Source organism: Neltuma alba, unplaced genomic scaffold, assembly GCF_004799145.2.
Source record: "Neltuma alba isolate B1F8T4 unplaced genomic scaffold, ASM479914v2 tig00010736_pilon, whole genome shotgun sequence".
In the NCBI taxonomy this organism is placed as follows: Eukaryota; Viridiplantae; Streptophyta; class Magnoliopsida; order Fabales; family Fabaceae; genus Neltuma; species Neltuma alba.
Window position 1 is genome coordinate 88,622 of NW_021635563.1, and position 26,212 is coordinate 114,833.

General features: G+C 34.3%; 1 protein-coding gene, 1 long non-coding RNA gene and 1 pseudogene across 2 annotated transcripts; 1 reads left to right on the plus strand and 2 right to left on the minus strand.

The window, feature by feature from the left end:
- Positions 1 to 1,930: 1,930 nt before the first annotated feature.
- On the minus strand, positions 1,931 to 18,113 carry LOC114758562 (uncharacterized; annotated as a pseudogene).
- LOC114758558 (uncharacterized) lies at positions 14,716 to 15,536 on the plus strand. Its single transcript, XR_003741824.1, has 4 exons — positions 14,716 to 14,761; positions 14,885 to 15,090; positions 15,189 to 15,413; positions 15,498 to 15,536. It is a non-coding gene; the product is annotated as an uncharacterized LOC114758558 (long non-coding RNA).
- A 4,827-nt stretch (positions 18,114 to 22,940) lies between the features above and the next one.
- LOC114758557 (uncharacterized) lies at positions 22,941 to 24,278 on the minus strand. The gene is made up of 2 exons (XM_028947610.1): positions 23,965 to 24,278; positions 22,941 to 23,862 (listed from the first exon to the last, which is right to left on the minus strand). The coding sequence occupies exons 1-2, from the start codon at positions 24,276 to 24,278 to the stop codon at positions 23,004 to 23,006; spliced, it is 1,173 nt and encodes a 390-aa protein (XP_028803443.1). The 3' UTR covers positions 22,941 to 23,003.
- Between the last annotated feature and the right edge of the window lie 1,934 nt (positions 24,279 to 26,212).

Here is a 26,212-nt window from a genome sequence, read left to right on the forward strand (position 1 = left end):
AAAAAGTTACAACCGAGTAGAGATAAATTGCAGCTAAGCAACAACAGAAATATCTTATTGTAATATAAACCCTCCTTCTTTTCATTTGTGTTTCTTTTCTCTCTTTTGTTTAGCAAACTTCTTGAGCAGTTCCGTCCTTTTTAACCATTGAGAGCTGCCACGGAATCAGTTTTGAGTTTTGATGCTTATCACAGTGATAAGTACTGTAGTATCCATAAAATTTAGACCATTCAAATTTAACATAGATGATTGAGATTTAATTTTTTATGCATTTATTTTTAAAAAAACTTTTTCTCTTAATCGGTGCATAATCCAAACAAAAATAATCTCTCAACTGAGTTTTTTTTTAATTTAAAAATTATGAGTTGAAAAATTTAAATTTAAACCATTCAAATTATATTTAAATAGTGTAGATCTCACCATAGCGATGACCACCGTGCTGCTCATTACTGTGATGAACATCAAAGCTAGTTTCAAGCTGCCACAAACACAAGAGCCACTACTAATATATATTAATTGAGTTTAATGTGCTCTGCATAAATTTATGGTGCTGAGGCCTTAATCTCCCAAATTTCATCAGGCCCAATGCAAAAACAGAAATCTCAATAGCATTGAAGCACGATTGCTCAACAGTTCTTGCATAAAATTATATAAATGATGAAGTCCTTGTCTTGTGAAAGAAAGGTAGACGCCTCATCTGTAATTAGCTCTTCGCAACCCAAAATTAAAGAATATCAGATTCTTCATCAGAGATCACAAGATAATTAGAGTCACGCTCTGGAGGTGGAAGAGACAGAGCAACCTCGTCCTTTAAGAATAGAGAAAGAGGCCTTGTTACATACATGGTATAAATTGATTTTGATCTCAATCTCCAATCTATCTCGCTGTATATATATGCCTCTATGAATCTGCTTGGCAGATCACGTTGTTTGATTTGCTTATATATATATATATATAAACATACATATTTAGGATAATGATACATAATACTACATTCGGTCCCTAGTATAAAAGCTAGATGACTAATTTAAATAGATTAGAAAAATTAATTTTGTTATTTGTAATAAATAAGTGTTGTCATTTCTAAAATACACTTGCTAATCATGTATATTAGCTAGAACTATCATTTTATAAAACTTTTAATATATGCAACTACTACAAGGATTACCTTGAAAAAAAAAAGAGACAAAGTGGATTGGAATCTTATATTCAGAATCAATTGAATTTGAAATTAGCTCTTCTATTAAGGATTGGGGGTAGTACTTGTCGATGCTTGGACAATTAAATTAAAATGCTAACAGTTGGCATATCTGTGAAGACAAACCCGTAAGCACATTCCAGAAAGAAGATAAAAATATTCAAATTATTTCATAATGAATGCGTGATATATCTGTCTTTTAGCTTGTTTCTTTCTTGTTTTTTTTTTTTTGGGGTCTTTTTCGGCTAAAAAAAAATTCAGGAAACTTTTTTTATTATAGGTTTATCATTGCAAAAAAATTCTATCTTGAGACTTATCTGAATAGCTCTGTGTTTATCATTACACGTCTTGGTGTACATAATAGTACAATAACACATATGAAAACCTTCCTGAAATTGAAAGGATATGTGAAAACGATGAAAAAAGACTAGAATGCATCGTTAGACTTCTGACACATTTACATTCAAGCAAGAATCAAATATCAAAACGAATTAATATGTTTAAATTATAATAATATTATTAAATTTATCATCATAGCCCTTAGCATGGCGTTAAATCTGATTGAGAGGGAAATGATTGTTCAGTGTTCACATGCTCTTGATCTGCTGCATATCATAAATAATAATTTGTAAGTTTCTCTATAAATATATTTTAAAAAGCTAAGGGAAGAAAATAATAATAATGTAAATTTTTCAGTCCCACTTGCCCCTAATTTGATGGGCGTGCTTGTAATCAAAAGTTATCACTAAACTTGCCTCTTTCTATCTTTTGATTCCCACCAACAAATCCAACTCTTTCTTGTTCCCATTTCATTCTCTCAATAATAGCCATGTTCAATCCTACTTTCTCTTCCTTCTTCTTGTTATTACCATCATGACTAGTAAACCACATGAGTCCAGTTTCACTCACATCTTTGTCACCCCATGAAGCTTCCTTTGTTCCTGCAATTTTTGCAGATTCTGTTTCAACGACCTCAACTTCCACAACTACTCTCTTTTCAGCAGTGTTTCCAACATTTTCCTTGGAAAATACCTTCTCCCATCTTTGCTCAAGTGTCATCTCGCAGAATATTGATAATTTATTGCTCGTGCTTTTTGATCTCTTTCCATGTTGTTTCACCAACATGGCAGGACAGTACCTGTAAAGGGAAGAAGAACAAATTGATGCATCAAATGAATTTAGAACACCATTGAGCCTATTTTCATCAAAATACATCATATATTTAGGAAAAATTAATCTTTTAGTCTTTTATGTTCTAAATTGACTACGACTCAACCCTTAATTATGACTTGGTAGTCATCCCTGAACTTTTTAGCAGAGGAGAGATGCTGAAAAAGAGACTTGCCGTTAGCTAAGAAGATCGATCTTCAAAGTTGTTCTTGGCCAAAGATAAGATTAACTCATAAACGAGTTAAAACTTAAGAATCAAAAGATCAATTTTTCCATGTGTTTATTATGAAACTGGATCTCATGCCTAGAAGTCAAAACATAATGAATGAAAGCCTACAACTATAGAACTTTTAGCTTACCATTTTCCAACAATGACTTGTTCAGAACGATCAAGATTTGAAGAAAAATCAAAATCTGGTAATTGAGCACGTAATGAGTCGTCAAGACCCGAAGCTTGTTGACTTAAATGGTGATGAGGAATATTATTGAATAGCCTCCATTCACCCCCCAGGAAGATAGGAGGAAATCCATGTGCAGCAACACACTTGGCTTCAAACCTATCACGAGGCTTCTTTATAATCTCAAACTGCTGATAATCATTGAAGGGATCTAAAGCACATGGTGTTGCATCTTGAATACAACTTCCCCAGCAACACCTTATCTTATCATCTTCCTTTGAGCTCGTCGCTGCTTCCCTAAATCATCCATTGACATCTCATAATCATGACATCATTCATGTACACACACACGCACGCACGCATCATTCATACACACACACACACGCCCATCAGGTTATTGATATAAAATTTATTTAACTAATTTGATTAAATTAAAAAAGTTAGATTAGTTAATTATAATAAATATGGCATGTTTCTCATAAAATATCTTAATCATCTTCCTTGATACATTCCATCTATCTTTCTCCCATTTGATTATTGTCGAGAGATTTCACTAAGGATCATTTGGAAAAAATAAATAAATATAAAAATTGGTCTTACTTTTATGATTAAGTTCATATGTGATTCTACATATTAAGGATTGGAGGAGTAGTCCTAATTTCAGGATAACCAAACTAGTTAAGTGATTCTTATATTAAGAACCAGAGAGCATTAATTTTTTTCACCTAGTATCCCTAAGTAACTATAAAACTTTCTAACTAATCAACCAAATCCCAATAATTAATGACTTTTATTGATGGGTGACAAAAAAAATACTCTGTCCCTTATTATAAGAAACATCCACTCAAAATTATATGGTTAAAAAATATTTTTTAAATTTAGTTAAAGGCAATAAATATATAAGATATATATACATATTTTTCAATTAGATTCTTGTTTAATTAGAAAGAGAGAATGTGAGAAATAATGAGTGAAAATTTATTGTAAGGAGATAGTAAGTAGCATATGTTTAATTAATGGGGTAAAAATGGAAAGACCAATTTAAAATTCCAGACAAAAAGAATTTGTTTTTTATATCTAAGAATATCACTATGAGAGAGATTGTTTCTTATATTAAAAGGAATGGAGGGAGTAACTAATTTGAACTAATTTTATTAAATCTATGTGAAGTTGTTAGTACTAAGTAGTTATAATAAGAATGTCAGAAGAAGTATATAAGTAGAAAGACCTTTGGAAACAGAACCTTTTGTACTCCTTTGGTAATTAATATGGTACTTAATTAATGAATTTGAGTAGATTAAGAATGTTAGTTAAATTAGTTAATATGATTTTTTTTCCTAAAATGGTCTAAGTATTTTCCTTAATTTCCTTCCCCTCCTACTTGATTATTGTTGGGAGAATATTAATAAGATTAATTTATGGAGAAAAAAGAGGATAAACATCACTACAAAAAACTGGACTTTCAGCGACCACTTTCAGCGGCGACAAAGGAAGTCACCGCTGAAAATATGACTTTCAGTGGTGACAAGAATTGTCGCCCCTGAAAGTCGGGCCTTTTTGCGGCGACAAGTGTGTGGCCGCCAAAAGTGATAGTTATGGCGGCGACTTATTATTGTCGCTGCTGTAGCTGCAACTTTCAGCAGCGACAAAATTTGTCACCGCCCAAAGTGTACACTACGGCGGCGACTTGAATTGTCGCCGCTGAAAGTGTACACTTTTCGCGACGACAATTCAAGTCGCCGCTAAAATTTTTTGACATTTTTTTTATCATTTTTTATTTTTTGTAAAAAGTTTATATTATAATATTTTATTTGTGTAATTAAGTAACTTTGATAATTAATGTTTTTTTATGTATTTTTGTGTTAGAGAGAGATTAAAAGAAAGATAATATGGTGTTTGAGAGAGAAAGGGAGATGAAGAAAGTTTGGAGTGTGTTTAACACACATATCCCATATCCAAATGTTTGAGAGATGGAATAGAAAAACATTATGCACGGGAGAGAAATGAGATGGAGGCATGCATGAAAAAGTATGCAAGTTTAAGTGATGGGATCACTACAAAAAAATACGTCAATTGTAGCGGTTAGAGTAATACATTTCTAGCGGTTAACAAAACCGCTAGAAAAACAGGCGCAAGAAAAAATTTCTAGCGGTTATGGCAACCGCTACACATTATGGTCAACACGCTAGAAACTTTCTAGCGGTTTATAACCGCTAGAAAATATTGAAAGGGAAAACATTTCTAGCGGTTATAAAACCGCTAGAAAATGTGCCCGGAATAAAATTTCTAGCGGTTTTATAACCGCTAGAAACATGCTAAACCAAATCAATTTTGCCGGGAAATAAATAATTTCAGTAGTGTGCGGAAATTTCTAGCGGTTATAGAACCGCTAGAAATGTTTGGGAAATTAAATTTTCCTGCCAATTAAATTTCTGGAATGGCGGCAAAACAATTTTCTAGCGGTTTGAACCGCTAGAAATTTTGGCGCAAAATTTAAATTTGACGAAATATTTCTAGCGGTTCGGAACCGCTAGAAATGTTTGACCATGCCAGAAAAAAAAAATTTGGTTTTTCATATAATAATTTTAAAAACCATTAAATAAATTATGTTGAATAATTTTTGTTAATTTGTATAATTAGTTATATGTTACATTTTATATATTTAAATTTTGTAATAAACAATATGTAATTAAATTATGAATGTGTCAAAAGAAGTGAATTTAATTTAATAAGATAATTTAATTGAATATTTAATAAGATAGTTGAATTGAAGATGATATATTTTGTAATATTGAACCTATAGTGTTAGGTTGAGAAGTATTTGAATCAGTTGAGGAGGGCATGACAAGTGTGGAGAAGAAAAATCTGAAAGAAAAGGAGAAATAAATATGTTAGTAAATTTTAAATAAAAACAAATAAAAGATACAGTGAATTATAAAATAAAATTCACTTACCATACAGTAAAGAGAAAGAAACCACCATATGAGATAGTAAGAAAAAAAGAGAGAATTATGAAGAAGAATAGGAGAGGAAAGAAAAGAGATGGAGTAAATAAATGTAGAGAAGATATGGTATTTATAGAGATCAGCGACACATTTGTAGCGGTGATTTTGTAGCGTTTCATTCCATTTTGTAGCTGTTATTCATTTTCTAGCGTATATATAACCGCTAGTATTTTCTAGCGGTTCTATTTGTAGCGGTTAATAACCGCTACAAATTTAATTTTTTTATTTTTAAAAAGCTGAACGAATTTTAATTTATAGATATTTGTAGCGGTTATTAACCGCTACAAATTTAATTTTTTTATTTTTAAATATGTGAACGAATTTTAATTTATAGATATATATTTGTAGCGGTTAATAACCGCTACAAATTTAATTTTTTTATTTTTAAATATCTGAACGAATTTTAATTTATAAATATGTATTTGTAGCGGTTAATAACCGCTACAAATTTAATTTTGTAAAATAAATTTGTAGCGGTTATTTAACCGCTACAAATTAAACTTTTTTTATTTTTAAAAAAACTGTACGAATTTTAATTTATACATATGTATTTATGGACGGAAAATTTTTTTAATAATTTATTTTGGATGCTGCTATTCTCCATCATCATCCGGCCTGAAAGGACACATTTTAAAAAAATTTGTTAAATTTATAATGTATTTGGAAAAAATTAGTAATTAGTAGTTAATTATTTAAATAATTTAAGAAAAGACGTGTACCTGATAATTGGCAAATTATCATCTCCTTGAGGAAAGAAGTCTTCAAAATTCGAGGGTTGGAAGGGTTCACTGTCGTAAATAATGTCACCATCACCCATATCATAAAGATCCCGTGGCTTGAGGTGAACGACCATATTCCAGTCTTTATGTTTCTCGTCCTCGACATAGTAAATTTGGTGTGCCTCAGAAGCAAGGATATATGGCTCATCATCTTCAGATGCCCCCGTATGAATAAGTCTAGAGAAATTAACTGAGGTGATGCCCAAATGGTCAGTAGCGAGTCCCCGTGAAGTTGTCGTATTTGCCCAGGAGCACTTGAACAGTGTCACGGTGAAAAGCTGGTAACTCAACTCAATAATGTCAATTAGCTTTCCATAGTAAGTGACGCCTCCAAAGCGCATATCGCCATCACTACTGCTAGCATAACATCTCGTTCCGAATGTCCCGCAAACTCCAGAGTTTTGTGTGAGCAATCCCTGATCACGTCCAACCGTACAGAACTTGAAGCCGTTGACATTGTACGCGGTAAACCTTCGTGCATGGTCTAACGGACCGAGAGAAAGAGCTTTGAATTCATCTGTGTATGGGCTGTTGTCATTACGTATTCGACGTGTAAACCAACTGGGAAACTCTTTGTGGACTCTTTTATCAATGTCAGCAGAACGCGCACGGCCCCGTAGCTGACGCCTGAGATAACTCCTAAACTCACTATAGTAAAGTGTAATTTGTTAGAAGAGTCAGTAAGAAACAAATATAAAGTGTAAAAGCTAGTGAGCTTATATGATATATATACTTACTGCATGAAGGGTTCAACTTGGCTGCAATTTATCAAAACGTGTCTGTGTGCCTGGAGTTTCTCTGTAGGAGTGAGTCTGAAGAATTCATATCCTCCAACTGGTTTCCCAACAGGAGGAAATAAAGTTGACGTGGAAGGACCAGGAGGAGAATCATCTACGCGACGCGGGCGGTTAAAAGATGTCTCCATGTCATCAAAGTACCTCGAACAGAAAGTTAGGACCTCATCTCCGGAATAACCTTCTGCTATTGACCCCTCAGGCCATGCCTTATTCCTAACATATGATTTTAATTTTTCCAAGTACCTGTAAGTTAAAATTGCATTAATAATTACGAGTAAATGAAAGAACAATGTGAAATTTAAAGAGGCGGGAATAAAAGATAATCTAGTACCTCTCTATAGGGTACATCCATCGATAGTGAACTGGGCCAGCAACCTTTGCTTCTCGAACAAGGTGGACAGTCAAGTGAACCATAACAGTAAAGAATGATGGAGGAAATATCATCTCCAAGTGACAAAGTGTAAGAATAATTTTATTTTGCAGCTGATCAAGCTCTTCCGCTACCAAGACCTTCGCACACAACTTCTTGAAAAATGAACATAATTCTACCAAACCACCGATACATCAGAAGGAAGTGTGTTTTTCAAGGCCAATGGAAGTAACTGTTGCATAAGAACATGAGAGTCATGACTTTTCAACCCAGTAACCTTTCGAGCCTGCAGATCGATACACCTTGAGATGTTGCTAGAATATCCATCTGGTACTTTTATGTTTTCAACGTCGAGAGGAAGATATCCTTGTTATGCTTTGTCAAGGTGAATTTAGCTGGCTGAAACTTGTCGTTTTCATCAGGCCAAGCCTCTTCACGAATTCCCCAGGCCCGTAAATCTTTTCTAGCTGCGAGATGGTCTTTGGACTTTCCAGCTTCATTGAGCAACGTATATAGCACATTATCGCACACATTTTTTTCAATGTGCATAACATCCAAACTGTGTCGTAGCAAATTAGATTCCCAATAAGGAAGAGTGAAAAATATGCTTCTCTTCCGCCATTGCATAGGTTGCGTATCAGATGTCCCACGAGATCGTCGTCCCAATCGTTCGGGATCCACACTCTTACCAAACTCGACATGAACATCTTCTAACTGCCGCAAAATATCCATACCAGACAAAGTAACAGGAGGATCTCTCTTCTCCTGTTTCCCATCGAAGCGAATCCGTTGCAATCTAAGTCTGTGCTTGGAATCAAGGAACCGTCGATGTCCTATGAAGCACCACTTGCGACTGTGTGGAAGGCGACATGGCACAGAATCAAAATTGCACTCAGGACAGGCCAACCCAGTATGCACATTCCAGCCAGACAAAGTTCCCAAACCGGGAAAATCACTTATTGTCCACATCAAGGCTGCACGGAGATTGAATAGTTGCTTGTCATGTGAGTCATATGCCTCAACACCATTCGTCCATAGGTCGATCAATTCGTGTATCAACGGTTGCAGGTATACGTCAATATCATTTCCTGGTGCTTTCTTGCCAGGAATGATCATGGAAAGCAAAAAGGAGCTCTGCTTCATGCACATCCAAGGTGGTAGATTGTATGGAATTAACACCACCGGCCAGATACTGTAACTTGTGCTCATGTTTCCGAAGGGATTGAAACCATCGGTTGCCAATGCAAGACGTACATTTCTAGGATCATTGGCAAAGTCTGGAAATTTCGCATCAAATGCTTTCCACGCCTCCGAGTCTCGTGGGTGCCTTAACCTACCATCTAGATTTTCCTCAGTCGCGTGCCACCTCATATGCTGAGCCATTTTTGATGACATATACATTCTTTGCAACCGTGGTTTCAAAGAAAGTATCTAAGAAAATAATATATTAAAAATTTAAAATACCGAATATTTAAATACTAAATATGACTCAATTTAAAAAAATTGATGACATAATCAATTGTTTTAAGAATTTCAAATATCGAATATTTAGAGACGGAACAAGTAACACGCTGTAATAATTTGTACCTGAGAATTTTGGCCGGTTTCTTCTTTTGCTTCTTGCCCTTCCGTACCGACTTATAGCGTGACGTCTTGCATCTCGTACAAATCTCTTTGCTGGCATCATCTCCCCAGTATAGCATACAGTCGTTTGGGCATGCATCTATCTTCTTATAGTTCAAGCCAAGCTTGTTAATAATCTTTTTTGCTTCGTAAAAAGATGGAGGGAATTCAGCTTGGGGGAAAGCATCTCCCAGTAATTCCAGCAACATGGACATCGCCTTGTCAGTCATACCGCACAAGCATTTGATGTGATACAGCCTCACCAAGAATGACAACTTCGAATACTTTGTGCACCCAGAATAAAGAGGCTTGTCAGCTTCGGTCATGAGGTCAAAAAATTCCCGAGCAGTTTCGTTTCTTAGAAACTCCGGTTGAGGTCCCTCTACTTCATCTTCGTTGGGATTCGAGCTTTCGTGAACACCAAAAGCATCACGCACAGCATCATTCACGGCATCGGCTTCATCCACTCGAACTCCCATCCGTGAAACTACTGGAACTGACTCAGCACCCATATCTAGCCGTTCCCCATGTAGTTGCCAAAATACGTACTCTCGCGGAAAAGGCTTAAAGATTAAATGTTCCCTAACAATATCTTTGGGATGCCACTTTTTGAAATTACATTTAGGACAGGGACACTGAATCTTACCATTTACGGCAGCATTGGCGAAAGCAAAATCCAAGAAATAGTTTAGACCAGCCAAGTATTGCGGAGTCGACCGGTGCAAGTTGATCCATGACCTATCCATCACTAATAATGCTCAAATTTCGTGAAAATATGACACAGGAAGCTCAAAGAGAAGTTAAAATGGAATTCAGTTGGAGTGCTTCAGCTTATAAGGAGGCTGGTGGAACGGTCATTTTTTTGTAGCGGTTACAAAACCGCTACAAATTTGTAGCGGTTTTAACGAAAAGTTTCATTTTCCAGCGGTTATTAACCGCTAGAAATTCAAAATATCGGTTACAAACCGATAAAAATTTCTAGCGGTTTAACGGCAATTTTGTCTCCAACGGTTTTGAAATTTCTAGCGGTTATAAAACCGCTAGAAAATGTAAAATTAGGTAATTTTCTAGCGGTTTTATGAACCGCTAGAAAATAGGTAAGTTTCTAGCGGTTTTTTGAAACCGCTAGAAAATTACTAATTTTCTAGCGGTTTATAAAACCGCTAGAAAGTTTCACGATGTAATAAAATTCAATTGAATTTTCTAACGGTTTTAGAACCGCTACAAATGATATTATTTTTAAATATTAAATAGAAATACCGCACAATAAATTAATAACATTACAAAAATAAATATTTATTAAATTAATAAATGATTATAGAATTATTTTGATTAATTAACATGTTTAACGTGTTTAATAAATTGTAATGTTGATGTTGTAATAAATAAATAAATATTTCAATATTAATTAATACTTGACATAAATAAAATTATAGAAATAAATAAATAAAGTAAACAAATAAATATAAAATTTAAATAAATATCTAAATAGTATATAAAACCGTAAAATCAAAATTCTAATAAAATCCCATACAATGAAAGCAAGATAAATCATGGGTGAGGGGCAGAAGCAGCATCATCGTGATCATCCTCTGCTGGATCCTCCGGCTGGGGGTGGGCAGGCCGCTCAACCTGCTGGGACTGGACTGGCGGATGGGGGGTAGGGGCAGGACTGATGGCAGGTGTAGGTCGGGGATCTCAGGAACCGAGATGTTTGGAGCTATACTGACCACCACATGACGCAGAGCCGTAGCAGCTGCCAAGAGCTGGTCAAGCTACATCTGGAGCTGACGATCACGCTCCTGCAGCTGACGATCACGCTCCACGATCCTGGCCTCCATCCTAGCCTCAAACTCTTGTCTGAGCTCCTCTCGCAATTCCTCTGAGGATGAGGAACCCGGCCGCTTCGCACTCGCATGAGAGCTCCCAGCAGTATATGAAGGGCCAGCGCCACTTGAGCAGGGCAACCTAGTCGGTGTAGGTCCAAGTCCAAGCCCGCTAACTCGACCAGGGTGCTGCGGCCGGCCACGACCCGCTAAAAGTGAGGCGGTGGGATCCAAGGCAGACCCCTGAGACTCACGCAACTCGGAATCGACTGAGTCATCCGTGCCTACCAAAATTAATATAAAGAAGTTAATTATAATATAATGATATCTACACTGTGATATTATATTAATATTTAATTTATTACTTACCGCTATCTCCTCAACCTCATCCGACGCACGCTCGTTTCGAGGTCTATACACCATCAGCCACATCTCGCCATAAGTGGCCGTGTATCCCCGCTCCTGCCGTATCTTTTCCCTCTATAAATGAAATCAAAGAAATAATTAGTTACAAATTAAATACATATACATATTTAATAAATTTATTTCAAGTACTCACAATCTTGTCATAAGTGATCGCAAAGCTCCTGGATCCAGCCCTATGACGTATCGTCTGATGCCTGACGCTCCCAGCATTTCTCCTAGAAAGAGCCTGAAGCAAAATGTAAAAAAATTAAATTAAATGAGTCAAGTCGGATAAAAAATAAAGAAATTATAATTAATACAATATTATCATAGCATCTGGTCAGCCGTCATCCTAAAATAGACGTAACTGGACCAGTCTTGGTCCGGGACTCCACCAGGTACATCTGCCAGTATCTCCTGGAGGGGCCTCGTCCCGTCACCTTTCTTCTCCCTCCACAGGTCGGCCCTTCTGTTCTTCCATGCCATCCCTAGCCTCTTGATCGTGTCAGCCCTCAACTCCTCCCCCAGAATAAATTTACTCTATGATTAAAATAATAAATTAACTACATAACAAATTATAAACAAATAATTAAGCAATTTCAATAATAAAAAACAAATAATTAGTTTTTAACTAATTTAAAAATATTATAAATAAAATATAAATTAATCAAAAACAAATAATAATTAAACAATTAAGTAATTTAAATGAAAAAATATTTTTACTCAACTAAATTTAAAATTATTATAAGTAATAAATTAATGAAATCAATAACAAATTTTTTTCATTTAACTACTTTTAAATAATTTAAATAAAAAATATATATATTCATTTAACTACTTTTAAAAATATTATAAATAACAAACAAATTAAATAAATAAAAAATTATAATCAAACAATTAAATTATTTGAAAACAAAATATATAATCATTTATTTAAATTAAAAAAAATTATAAATAACAATTTTATATTACCTTCATCATTTCCCAGCCTTGCTGCTTCTTGTCTGAGGTCATCTTCTTCCAGTCCTGCACGTAGATGGGGAACAGCGTCCACTGCTGACCAAGGAGGTGCACGTACTTGTTGTACAACTGGCCACCTTTCTTCGTCGGTTGGCCCAACTCATTGAGCGGCACAACCACTCGTCCGCTCGTCATCATAGACAGCTCTCTGGCTGTCAGCCTCCGATAGGACCTGTTCCCCTCAGTGTCTGCAAAATTTAATTAAGAAATAAATTATATATCAATAAATTAATACAATTTCTATATAAATTAAATACTGATCAAAATTTTAAAAAGTTAAATAAATACTTATCGACAAATTCCACCTCATAACCAGCCTGACGTCTCGGAGCAGGACACTGCGCAGCCTGGGGATACTCATTTCCCTGATCCTGCTCCTCCTCCTCCTCCTCGTCAGCAGCATCAGCATCAGCATGGGGTTGCTCATCCCCAGTAAAATGAGCCTCCTCAGTCCGCTCAACATCATCCTACTCCATAAAACTGAGGATATCCTCCTCGCTGAGATCGTAGTCATGAATGCTGGGGAATGGCTTACCAGCATCATGATGAACCTCACTGGGTCCAGCTCTCTCAGGATCAACTGGGTCTTTCCCGTGCCGACGAGTCATCCTAATAACAACAAATAGTAATTATTTATAAATAAAATAAAAAGAAAAATTATTTATAAGCTACAACATAATAAATTAAATAAAATAAAACATAAAATAAAAATTACTTATCAATAAATTACTATTTTTACCTGAAAATAAGGATCTGCAACTGAATCAGAACTCGAATATGTTTGTGGAGAAAATTCAGCAGAGCTTCGCTTCCAGAACAATTGAAGAAGTGAAAGTGGGGGGGTTATATAGACCGAGAATTTCTAGCGGTTCTGTTCAAAACCGCTAGAAATTTCTAGCGGTTCTGTACACAACCGTTAGAAATTCCCAACGGTCAGAAGTCCTCGGGAATTGGCAGATATTTCTAGCGGTTTTTACCCGAACCGCTAGAAATTTCTAGCGGTTTTTACCCGAACCGCTAGAAATTTCTAAACTCCTCGGGGAATTAAAAATATTTCTAGCGGTTCATGCATCAACCGCTAGAAATTTTCAGTGTCTAGTGGTTTATTGGCCTGAACCGCTAGAAAATAAACACTACAAATTTGGCGCCAAGTTCCTGCCAAAACCCGGGAAATTTTCTAGCTCTAAATTTCTAGCGGTTAGGTGGTAACCGCTAGAAATGTACGGGCAATGGTCAAACCGTCTGTAATTTGCAGCGGTTTTTCTTAAAACCGCTAGAAATTTTGGAATTTCTAGCGGTTTTGTTGAACCGCTAGAAATGTTCCGCTGCTAATTCTACATTTTCTTGTAGTGGATAAGTAATGAAGTATAGAGTGTGTGTGAGAGGTAGATGTAAATATTATTGGAAGAGAGATAGTGTGTATGTGTGAGAGAGAGAAGGATATTATAATTGAAAGAGATAACATAATTAAATATATGTGAGAGATTATTATAATTAAATTAGTGTGAGCATACTTAATTGACATAATAATATTTGATCATGAACATATGTATGAGAGGATTGAGAAATAAAATTATTGAAGGAGATAATATAATTAATTAAAAATGTGTGACAGATATAGATAATAAAATCATGTATATAGTTAATTAAATATTATTACTATTTATATTTTTTAATTTAAAATGTGATTAATTAAATTTTGTAAAACATATACGGTTACATATTATATATATTTTCTATTGCCCGATGGTTTCAATTAAATTCATTAGCCTGGCTAGCCACGCTTGTTTATTCCAATGTAGAGGTCCTGTGTTCGAGTCTGACCAATGCCCATTTTTTACACATTAATTTTGGCTCAACAAGGTTTAAAAAAATTTAATTTTTACCTGGCTAGTTCGAACAGGGAACCTGGTAATTATAATAGCTAACACTCCCCTTGCCACTGAAGCCACGTGTGTTATTGGCAAGGCTGGCGCATTGTTTTTATATCTAAAGTTTCTTATTTTGAAACCCAAAACAATTTAACCCGCCCTAATCTTCTGAAAAGTTTACTTTTCCCTCGCTCTCACCAGACCAGCGCCGCGCATAGAAGTTTCGAGCATCTAACTTATTCCAGCGTCCATTTGTGCTTAGTCCATCACTTCCAGCGTTCTTTCTTGCTGTCATCCATGTAAGTGCACTGATCTTCTTCTTCGCTTGAAGTCTTGTAGTGCTGTATTTTTTCCCCCTTTCTTGTTTTGTATTTTGAGATCCGTTTTTTTTCTCTGGCATTAAATTTCACAGCTGAACACAGAAGGTTGCGAGAAGCGAGTGGATCCTCGTTGGGTGAAATCGTTGTTGGAGGCTTGCAAGAACAAAGATCCATTGCAACATTCTTCTGGCTGCAATCAAACCAACAAATTCTTCCCCAGTTTCTGCGTTACCTGCTTGCAATTATACTGCAAATTCTGCCTTAAAGCAACCAATAATCACCCACATGAAAACCATATAGTACTTCCCGTGGGTGTCTCCGTAATTATTTTATTTGTACACATATACTCTCCCTTTCAAGGTTGCTGTGTTAATTAATAATTATTATGTGGACTTGTATTTTCCAGGTTTACAAGGCTTCGCGCGAGAACTGTTTGTATGCAAATCAGGTGTCCAAGTTACTTGATATCTCAGACATACATCCTTTCATTATTAATCATAAACAAGTAGTTTTCGTCAACAGAAGATCATGTGAACAAACCAAGTCTCAGAGTAATAAATCTTGCTACACGTGCAAGACCTGTGGAAGAGAATTCCAAAGAGAGAGTAAGTTCTGCTCAGTCCAGTGCAAGGTAAGACAACCCTTTTCTTTTCTTTTCTTTTCTTTTTCAACAACGAAATTCTTGTTCTTGATTATAACTTGTTTTGCACTGTAGAGTGAAAGTGGTGAGAATTTAGAGCTGAAACAAAAACCCCAAGGGGAAGAACCTCCCGCCAAGCCTCAGTCTTATCGGGAGAGGAGCAGGAAAGGGATTTAATTGTTTAATTGTTTGTTTTCAGTCATATATTTGTTTAATTGTTTTTATTTATCTGTCATTTTTAATATAACTATATTCTGATTCTGGCTATAATTTTCTGAACAAAGTTGATGTGAATCTGAAACGGTGAAACCTACAATAGTCTGGAGACCATATGATCTTCATAAATTGGGTTTGAGATTTCAGCACAGAGGGGAGGGTACGGATCGGATTTGAATCCTTTATTTGTTCTTGTTTTCCTCTCTCCACATTTCATTCCTGTTATTTAGAATTATTGAGATTAGCTTTTAATTCAAAAGGTACATATACGTAAGCTGAGTAGAAGTCGTGAGATCATGAGTCGTATTCACATTTCATGGTGATGTTAACTAATGAGAATGGTTTTATGGGTGTATTTGTGGAGACTCTTTCCAAGAATATTTGAGCCCTCAACATAATCATGCATGAAGTTAGGTTAGTTGGTGCAGGACAAGAATTTTTTTTTTTGGTTACATTTTATTATTGGGTTTTACAGTTACCTCCCTAATAAGTTAACTGTTGAAATCTTTTTTATGTATCATTTTACAGTTTTCAATAAAATTGTGATGAAAGTGTTAATTATTGATGGAGTAAATTGGAAGTTTATTGATACTGTTACGTTAATTATATGCATGTTAACAAAAAGTTGTATATTTGGACCTTGTAGGATTAGCAAAACCTGCATGAGAAGTATTATATTATATATACACACACACATATATATAGAGACTAGTATATTGTTTTATGTTTGGTTTCCAATATCTTATAGGCGGATTGCTTTTGCTGTTCAAGATGGGAAACTTGATTACTCGGGAGAAGACTGGGAAATTTTAAATTATCATAAGTGATTAGCAAAACCTGAGTACTGTTGTTTATAGATGCTTTTTATTATGATATATATAATGATCTTCATCCATTCCAATTTGACAGCCTGCAAGAAACAAGTAGTTAAGCAGCTTTGTACGTTGCAGAAAACTGTTTTGGAGGGGGATATTACAACAGAAGATAATAAGACTTAGCTTGTACGTTTGATTATTACGAGATCTCTTAATAGTACAAGCAAAAAGGATCACTAGCTAGGGGTTTTTGTTTTGGTGATACCAAAGTTTCACATATCCTTTTATGTGGTTTAATAAAGTTCAACATAAAATTCATACTAAAAATTATCTACCAAAGTGTTAGGATGCAGAGATTCTAAATGTGTTAATCTTGCTGCAGAGCGAGAGAGGATGGAAGCAGAACGTGCAGCAGAGCGAGAAAAGATGGAAGCAGAACATGCTGCAAAGCGAGCAAAGATGGAAGCAAAGCGTACACAACTTGAACAAAGGATGGAGCAATTGATGGAATAGAGAATACAAGCTCAGTTCACTGCTTTCACGCAAAAGATGCAGTTAAATGCTCCTGCAGATATCCCTACTTCTAGCGTCCCTAGTATTGATCCCTCTACGTAATTTTTCTTTTGTATTATATAATGTATCTTTTAATTTAACAATTTTTTTTTAGTTAAAGACATAAAAAACACTTTGATGGTTATAAATCTTATTATTTAATATACTATATTTGTGTGTTAATTATTTTATTTTTATTAAACCTTTTGATAATATTTATCAGGAATATAAATAAAATTTTTTGCATAATTAATATATTATCAAAATAATTAAAATGACAATCAGCGGCGACATTATGGTCACTGCTGAAAATATAATCAACAGCGACTTTTTTGTCGCCGCTGAAACAGTCTTCAGCGGCGACGTAAGTGTCTTCAAAAAGTTGCCGCTGAAACAGGCTTTAGCGGCGACATTAGTCACCGTCGATTCTCATGTTTCAGTGGCGACGCATCCGAGTGGCAAACTCATCAGCTTTCAGCGGCGACTAAAGGAGTTTGAGCGGCAACTAAAAAGTCGCCGCTGAATGTCCAGTTTCAGCGGCGACAAAATGTCGCCGCTGAATGTCTAGTTTCAGTGGAGACTTTTTATGTCGTCGCTGATAAGTTTCAGCCACGGCCGCTACGGCAACGACCTGGTGGCGACAAAATGTCGCCGCTGAAGCTTTTCAGCGGCGACTTTTGGACTTTCAATGTCGCCGCTGAAAGTCAAATTTTTTGTAGTGCATGTTAAATAGATTTTACATATAGGATTAATATTAACTCTCTAATTAGATATACATTAAGGACAGGAGGAACATATGTGCGTGTATATAAAGAATCGATTTTGTACATACCCTTCTTCCTAGCCATGTGTGAAGATGGCGTAGTAGCGATTGGCACTCAAAGGTTGATTCAAAACTGGGATGAACATGACTCTGTTGGTGGATTCATCTGTAGCAAAAACGGTCAAGTCCTTGTTCTGAGGAAGTGGAAGGTTCCTTATTCTGTCGTCTCGCCTCTGCTTCTTCGTCCGAGATCACCAGAAAACCCGATTTTGGACCCTCCGGCGGCGGAACAGTCAGATAAGCTTGGTCTCTCAAGTACAGAGAAAGAGGCCTCGTCACATACATGTTTAATTTGCAGATTTCTCATCAGTTTTTTTTAATATCCCTCTTTGAATTTATATTTAGGAATTAAGATGCCATTGACGTGACGTTAAGTAATTGAAAAGTATATGTAGTCTGACTAATCAGAAAAAGACTATTCAAATAAGATGAACCTGCTTGGAAATAATATGCATTCCCAATAATTTTTCTTATCTCCTAGACCTTAGGCTCTCTCTCGATCCATTTATATATATATATATATAATATTCAACACCAATGCCAGGTGGTCAGATAATTAGGATACGTAACCAACGTTGATCTGGGGACAGAAATTACATAATTAGAATCTTAATTTGACTGAGATGTTCATTCCGCGTAGTTTCCTCGCACTCTCCAAATGTGTTTAGAAAAATATGACTATGAGTTCTTAATATAAAACCCAATTAATTAATTTGAAAAGATTGCAAAAGTTACTTAATTCTTAATTATATCATATGTTATATGATTTTTTTAAAAATATTTGTATGTATTATTAGATTGACGCAAATTAGTTTGTAGAAAAATAATAAATATAAATAATTTAAAATAATTTAGTATTTTTCTGATCTCTCTAAATTAATTAATTAAGTCTTATATTAAGTATTGGAAGGAGTATATGTCATTTAATTTGTATTTACTTCTGGGGAATTCTTGTTGAAAAGACCGTTTAATTTGCCGTGAGGCAACATACAGATCTGTGATAAATTATCAACAACCATGTTATGAATGCTGTGTCCTTACAATAAGACTTAATTGAGGGGTAAGATTTGATTCTAAATATAAGACTTTAATTCATTTTTTCTTCTAAATTTTTAATTTTTTTTTTTGGAATATCCTTATTGATTAGTGATTACTATCAAGGGTAGCTGGTTTCAAAACACATAATTAAATAATTTAGAGAAGTAAACACATATTTATTATAACTACTAACCTAATTAATTCTCTTAATATCTCCAAATTAGCTACCTGGCTCTTATATTAAACAATAAAGGTAATACTCCTCTGATCCTTAATATAAGACATACTTAACTAATTTGATTTGATTAAGAAAGTTAAGTAAATTAGTTGATTATAAGAAATATGACATGTTTTTTCTAAAACACCATAATCATCTTTCTTAATATCCTTCTGCCCTCACTTATTTGATTATGGTTGAGGAAGTATCCATAAGGGTAATTTAGAAAAAATTGATAAATATAAGAAATAGGTCTTATGTTTGAGACCAAAATTAACTACTCCTCCGATTCTTAATATAGAACCCAATTGTTGAGTTGGTTTTGGTCTTAAATATAAAACTTATTTCTCATATTTATCAATTTTCTCTAAAGTATTTTTATAGATACTTTCTCAACCATAATCAAGTAGAAGAGGGAGATGAGGTATTAAGAAAGCTGATTATGGTATTTTAGGAAAAACATGTCATATTTCTTATAATTAACTAACTTACATAACTTCCTTAATCTAATCAAATTAGTTAAATGAGTCTTATATTAAGAACCAGAAGAGTAACTTAATAATTAGGTCTTATATTAAGAAATAAATAAGTATTAAATTAAAAAGTTCCTTATTATGTGAATTGTTCCTCAGAGCGTCTTCCATCTTTCGGTAATAACCAGTTAAAAATAATTCCAGGGACCCAATAATCCTACCTTATAATTTACTAATAATTAATTATCGCTTTTCTATGAAAGATATTCGCGTCATTTACTTCTTTTTTGTTTTTTCACCCCCAGTTTTTACCCCCCGCCCCCCAAATTTATATTCTTCTTCAATTTCCCATTCTCTTATAAACCTTTCCGCCGTGAATTAACACCAAAAAAAAAAAAGAAGACCTCCGGTCAAATGAGATTAATTAATTTATCTTCTGTACCCATCCCTTTTTCTCTCGGGAGATTGACGTAGAAAGGTCAGAAAATTTGTATATGCAACCGCGTTAATTTGTGTTTTTAGTTTGAAGTCCAATTTTTTGACCTTATACATAACTACTTGTACATAACTACTACCTCCGGTACTTAATAAAAAACTCAGTTAACTAATTTGAAAATATTAAAAAAAACTAAATTACTTGATTATAACATATATTATATAATCTATCTAAAATACTTATGTTTATCATTAAATTATATATCAATTTATAAATGAGTCAAATTAGTTTGGAAAAAAAAATCATAAATACAGATACTTTGAAGTAATATAGTAACTTTCTTAATTTTTTTCAAAAGTTAATATAATATTTGATTTATCAAATTTACTCTCATTTTGGTTTTAGTCCCTCAAGTTTGAAATCATAGGTTTTGGTCTCTCAAGGGACAAAATGGTCCAATTTTTTATTGGATTATAGAGACCATTATTTTAAATGAAAAGAAACTTGACGGACCAAAACTTATAGTTTAAAACTTGAAGAATTAAAATCAAAATGACAGTAAACTTGAAGGATCAAAATTTATATTAACCCGCTTTTTTAAATTACAGTGGGTTTTATATTAAATATCGGAGGTAATAATGCACACATATAAGACTTTTTTTGGTCATAGAGCTTTGCCTCCACTTAAAGAAAAGAATTTTTACATTTCAAGAGGCAAAACTCATCTTACGTTTGTAAAATTATTTAAAATATGTGAAATCAAAATCTCCACGGTATGTTTCGTCTCTTTTTTTTTTGTTTTTACCTAGTATTCATAGCTAGTAACTATATAAAACTTCCAAGCTAATAATTAACCAAACTTATCTAACTAATGATTTTTATTGATCGTAATTACAAAATTTCACAAGAATAACTAATTTTAACAAACGTTTTAGATTTACTGAAGGTTGTTAATTGGGAGAATTACAATTAGGTTTCACTCAAGGGAATTAAATACAAAAAACTCCCTTAAAATCATGAAATTATTCTGAAGTCCCAAGAGACCTTTTTGCAATAAATTTTATTTTCTTAATTACCAAATTACCCTTCTTTTTTTTTAAGTTTGCATTGACAACTGAAAGAGCAATGATTGACAACTTAAAAAAAAAAAGAAGAGGGGTAATTTGGTAACTAAACAAATAAAATTTATTGCAAAAAAATCCCTTAGAACTTTAGAATAATTTCATGATTTCAATAGACCTTTTTGTATTTAATTTCCTTGGATAGGACCTAATTGCAATTTTTCCTTGTTAATTGGACCTCATAGAAAAACCGATGAAATTATGTAGATGTTTTCTTTAATGTATTACTAAATCATGACGTCATAGAATATTGAAGTGAACTATACTATATACATATATATATACACACACACACATATACATAGGGAGAATCGCAGTAAGATCCCATGTAAGATGAAATACTGCAAAAATATCCCTAAAAATCTGATAATTGCTTTGGAGTCTCAAAAGAACTTGGCTGCAATAATAAAAAAGTTGAAAAGACCTTGTTGCCCTTAGTACAAAAAAGTATTGAAAAGGGAGAGTTGTCAATGTAGGCTCTATAACTGCCTATATTGCTGCTTTACTTGTCAATTTATCTACTGATATAAGTTTGAAAAAAATATGATTTTAAGTTACAGAATAACTAGTAATATTGACATATCCTGTGAACTAATACTTTTTGATAATAATGTGATATAATATCATTATTAAAAGTCAATTATTACTTATAATGTGAAGAGTTATATCATCATCAAAAAGTATTAGTCCACAGGATATGTCAATGTTGTTCATTATTTATGCAACTTGCAATTATATTTTTTCAAACTTACATTAACAGATTAAATTGATAAATAAAGTATTAATATAGACAACCATCATGGTCTATATTGATAATTCTCTCTTTTCAGAACTTTTTCTACCCTAGAGACAATAAGGTCTTTTCAATTTTTTTTAATATTACAGTTAAGTCTTTTTGAGACTCCAAAATAATTATCAGATTTTCATAAACTTTTTTACAATATTTTTTCTGAAACCTTAGTGTAACTCTCTCTCACACACACAGTGCAACTCTCTCTCACACGTGTGTGTGTGGGTATATGCCTGGAACCTCCAAATACAAGGACCAAACATATGTTGGAATGAGTTTGGATGCTCATCAAGACTTGATGAGTACCCAACACTCATCAAATCTGGACAGTCTAAATTTAGTTCTATTTTTATTTTTTTAAAATAATTATTTTAATAGGTAGAAAATAAAAAATAAAAATAATTTTTTAATTATCATTCTTTAAAAAATATTTTTATTTTAAAATAATTATTTAAAAATATTAAATTTGGATTATCCAGATTAAATCTGGACAGTCTAGATTGCTCATCAAGGGATGAGCGCTGGGTGCGGACCCAACATATGTTAGCTAGGTCCCAATTTTCGACGTGACACTACATGCATCTAATTAATATTTTAACGTCTGACGCGCAATGAGTGACAAATTTTTTTTGTTAGCAAAAAAATTTAGGTGAGATGGATTGTGAAGGCTCACTAAATAAGGGCATGCTTCTCAATTCGAAGAGTACTTACAAAAGTATTTATAGATTACTCATTTATAAAATCTTTATATCGATGGTGGGGTTCGAACTTATAATCTTGTGGATTATTAGTCGACTTCTTATCAACTTGACCAACTCTTTTTGCTGTGAGCCACATTAACTATGAAATGAACTTGTTTTTTGCGTTTTTCGCCGACCATATGATGGAATGAGCTAATAGATTGAATATTTTGTACTGTATTCTGATAAACGTCAGCAGCAGAAAATTTAAAAAATGAGAAGGAATCGACGACACTGAATTTTTGCAATAGTAATAATAACAAAACATTACAAAGATATTTATAATTTTCTTCAACACACAACATTTATATTAACCAAATAAAATAACAACACAAAAGATGACTTGGGAACAACAAGTAATCACTTCCATTTACACTGAACATGATTTGTGTGCCTGAAATCGTAAGTTAGCACCAAGCTTCCATCCATGCTCCTCAACACAAAACTTTCCACCATCACATAAAACTCAAAATTTTCCCACTCATTACTCTTTCCGTCAAAATTCTCCACTCTTTCAAATCTCATTTGTTTCTTCTCTTTCTTTCCCTCCCAATCAGCCCTCTCTTCCTCCCATCTCATTCTCTCCATAGTAGCCATGCTCAACCCTACTTTTCTGTCTCCTCCCTCCAAACTCCTAAACCACATCACAAACTCTTCACCAAATTTTCCTTCTTCCCATACAGCTTCTCTCCCACCACCCAGATCTGCAGCTTCAGTTTTCACCATAACATTTACAGACACTTGATTACTACTTCCATCATTTTTCTCTGAGAAAACTTTGTCCCACCTTCTTTCAAGTGTCATTTCATAGAAAACTGACCTCTTCATCTGCTCCTTCACACTCACTCCTTCTTCCTTCACAAACATGAAGGGGCAGTACCATTTTCCGACAACCACCGGCTCGGAGCGATCAGATGATGACGTTGAGAAGGTGAAAGGCGGTAACTTGGCTCGCAAGCTAGGGTTGATGCCGGGAGCTTCACTCAGACGATAATGGTGGGGTGTGCTGGTGCAGAGACACCATCCTCTTCTCCTCAAGAATAGAGGAGCAAAGCCATCTGATGCATTGGACTTGGCTCGAAATCCACACCACGTTTTCAAGACCTCAAATTGTTGATATTCATCAGAAGGATTTAGGGGTCTTGGTTTGAAGTCTTTGATGTAATTACAGCAGAAACATGTGCCCATGTCTTCTTCCTTAGAACATGTGCTTGCTGCACTGCACATGGTAACCAAGTTAAAGTAAACTGAATATGAAAAATTAATTTAGACACAATAATCTAGTTCAATTATATTGCAACAAAAAGTAACGCATACATACCCTTGATGCTTCCCTTTCCTTCGTATGACGTAGTAGAGATTAGAAGACAAAGGTTGATTAAGAACAGGAATAAACATGACTCCATCTCGTAAAACTATGAAGGTAGCTCCAGTGTATAGTGTGTAAGAAATGGTTAAGTTCCTGTTCTGTGGGAATGGCAGATTGCTGATACCCTTCTTCCACAAACCAAAACAACGGTATGACTCAGCTTCTTCATCTTGGAGAACTAAGTACCCTAAATTTGGTCCCTCTGGTGGATGTGAAAGAGCTTCAGGATCCTTTTTGAACAAAGATCGAGGTCTTGTTACATACATTCTCTCTCTGTATCTCTCTCTCTCCCCACTACTTATTATCACCTTGTTTATGTATTGTGAGCTTCACCATATTTGTGTTCAGTGATTTATATTGTTGGGGTTGCGCGTTTGTTCATATTATTATAGATTTTGTGTCCATTTCCTTTATGATGGTTGGCATTAAAAAATTTAGGAAACAGCTAAGAATATAGCCCCAACATCCTTTGAGTCTTCGCATGTTGCTTTTGCAAGTGGATTTGGTCATTTCCTTTCACCCATACGGTACATATTTTTAAGTTGTTTGAATTAGATGTAGAATTAGCTAGCGGAGGTACGAGGAAGCTGTCATGAAGCTCCAACCCTTTAGGTTTTGGCAATTAAAAGTTAAGGTCCGAGTAGAACAGGTCAGCCATTTCGCATTTTAAATTTGGTGACAAACTATATATACATGTATGTATGTATGTATGTATGTATGTATGTATGTATGTATGTATGTGTATGTATGTATGTATGTATGTATGTATGTATGTATGTATATAAGGTAGAAGGTGTGCTGATTAATACAGCTACCTTGACCAGTTCTTGATATAGACATCTTGATTAATCTATAATCATGTGCGTTCAAAATACATTGAACAGTTGCTTCTTCTAGACAACCTTATCTTTTACTAAAACCTAATCTCATCCGGATAACTTAATATAAACAGTTATATGACTTTTATTTAAATTAAAGAAAATAAATTATCAAACTGAATTGATCAATGGATATTTCAAAAGCAATGTGCTTGATATATGGAAATTGGAATTTGCGCACTGAAAATGGGTATCAAGTGGCTAAATGCATGAGTTTGGAGGAATTATTGAAAAGACCCTTTGCAATTAGGAAATTTAATACTACCTCTGCTTATAAATATAAGTTCGAAGTGCAAATTACAACTGTATATTAAATCTTATATTTAATACTAGAGGTACGTAGTAATATTATATGATAATACGAGTATGAATCCTTCTGCTTAAAACGTAAAAGATTTGAAGAAGCGAATTCTCTTGATTAGGCATTTAATATCCACATCTATTAACATCATTCAATTATACTCTTCTATATAGGAATACGACCTAGGCCTGTAGTTTGGAATTTAATTGAATGCTAAGCGACATAGTATATCATATAACCTATGTTTTTTTTTTTAAGTATTAATTTTTTCGACTTGATATTTCTAATTATAAAACTTTTCGAATCAATTGAGTAAACTCATCTAACTGCTAACTTTTATTGAGCGTAATGTCCAAATTTTATAAGAATGACTAATTTAAATAATTTTTTTAACTTATGTAAGTAGTTTAATTGGACCTTGTAAAAATAACTGAAGGGACTATCTTAATGTTTTCTTTAATGGAGTAATGATTAATATAATTTTTTATCCCTCAAGTATTCTCTCATTTTAGTTTTGGCCATCCCTCAAATTTCACGCCTAAGTTTTGGTCCCCGATAATCTCTCAAAATTCCTACTTATTCAACTTGTTTTAGTACTCTTTTATATGTTTTGGAAGTTAATTGTGCAGGAAAAGGCTCGAAGCGAGTAAGAAAGAGAGACTAGAAGCAAAGGAGCTAAAAAAAAGGACCAACCGTAGCGGCACATGAAGCAAACCACCACGGCAGCTCAGATAGAAAAGAAGGGAGGCATTCGGTGTAATTTGTCACAGCGTATGAGCATACCCTCCTCGGCGCCTCCATTTGTTCCAAAGAGGTGCCATTCTGTGTAAGGCGCCGCAATGCCTTATCATATTTGCCATGGTGTCCTACCCTTTCAAGAAGCCCATTATGTGATATCCGCTGTGGCGTATGACTATATCTGCTGCGGCGCCTAACCCCTCACAGCTGTGCGTTTTATGCTGTAACTTAAAAAGGAGGGTTTATATGTGGGGAAACTCATGGTTTTTAGACACACTTTGCT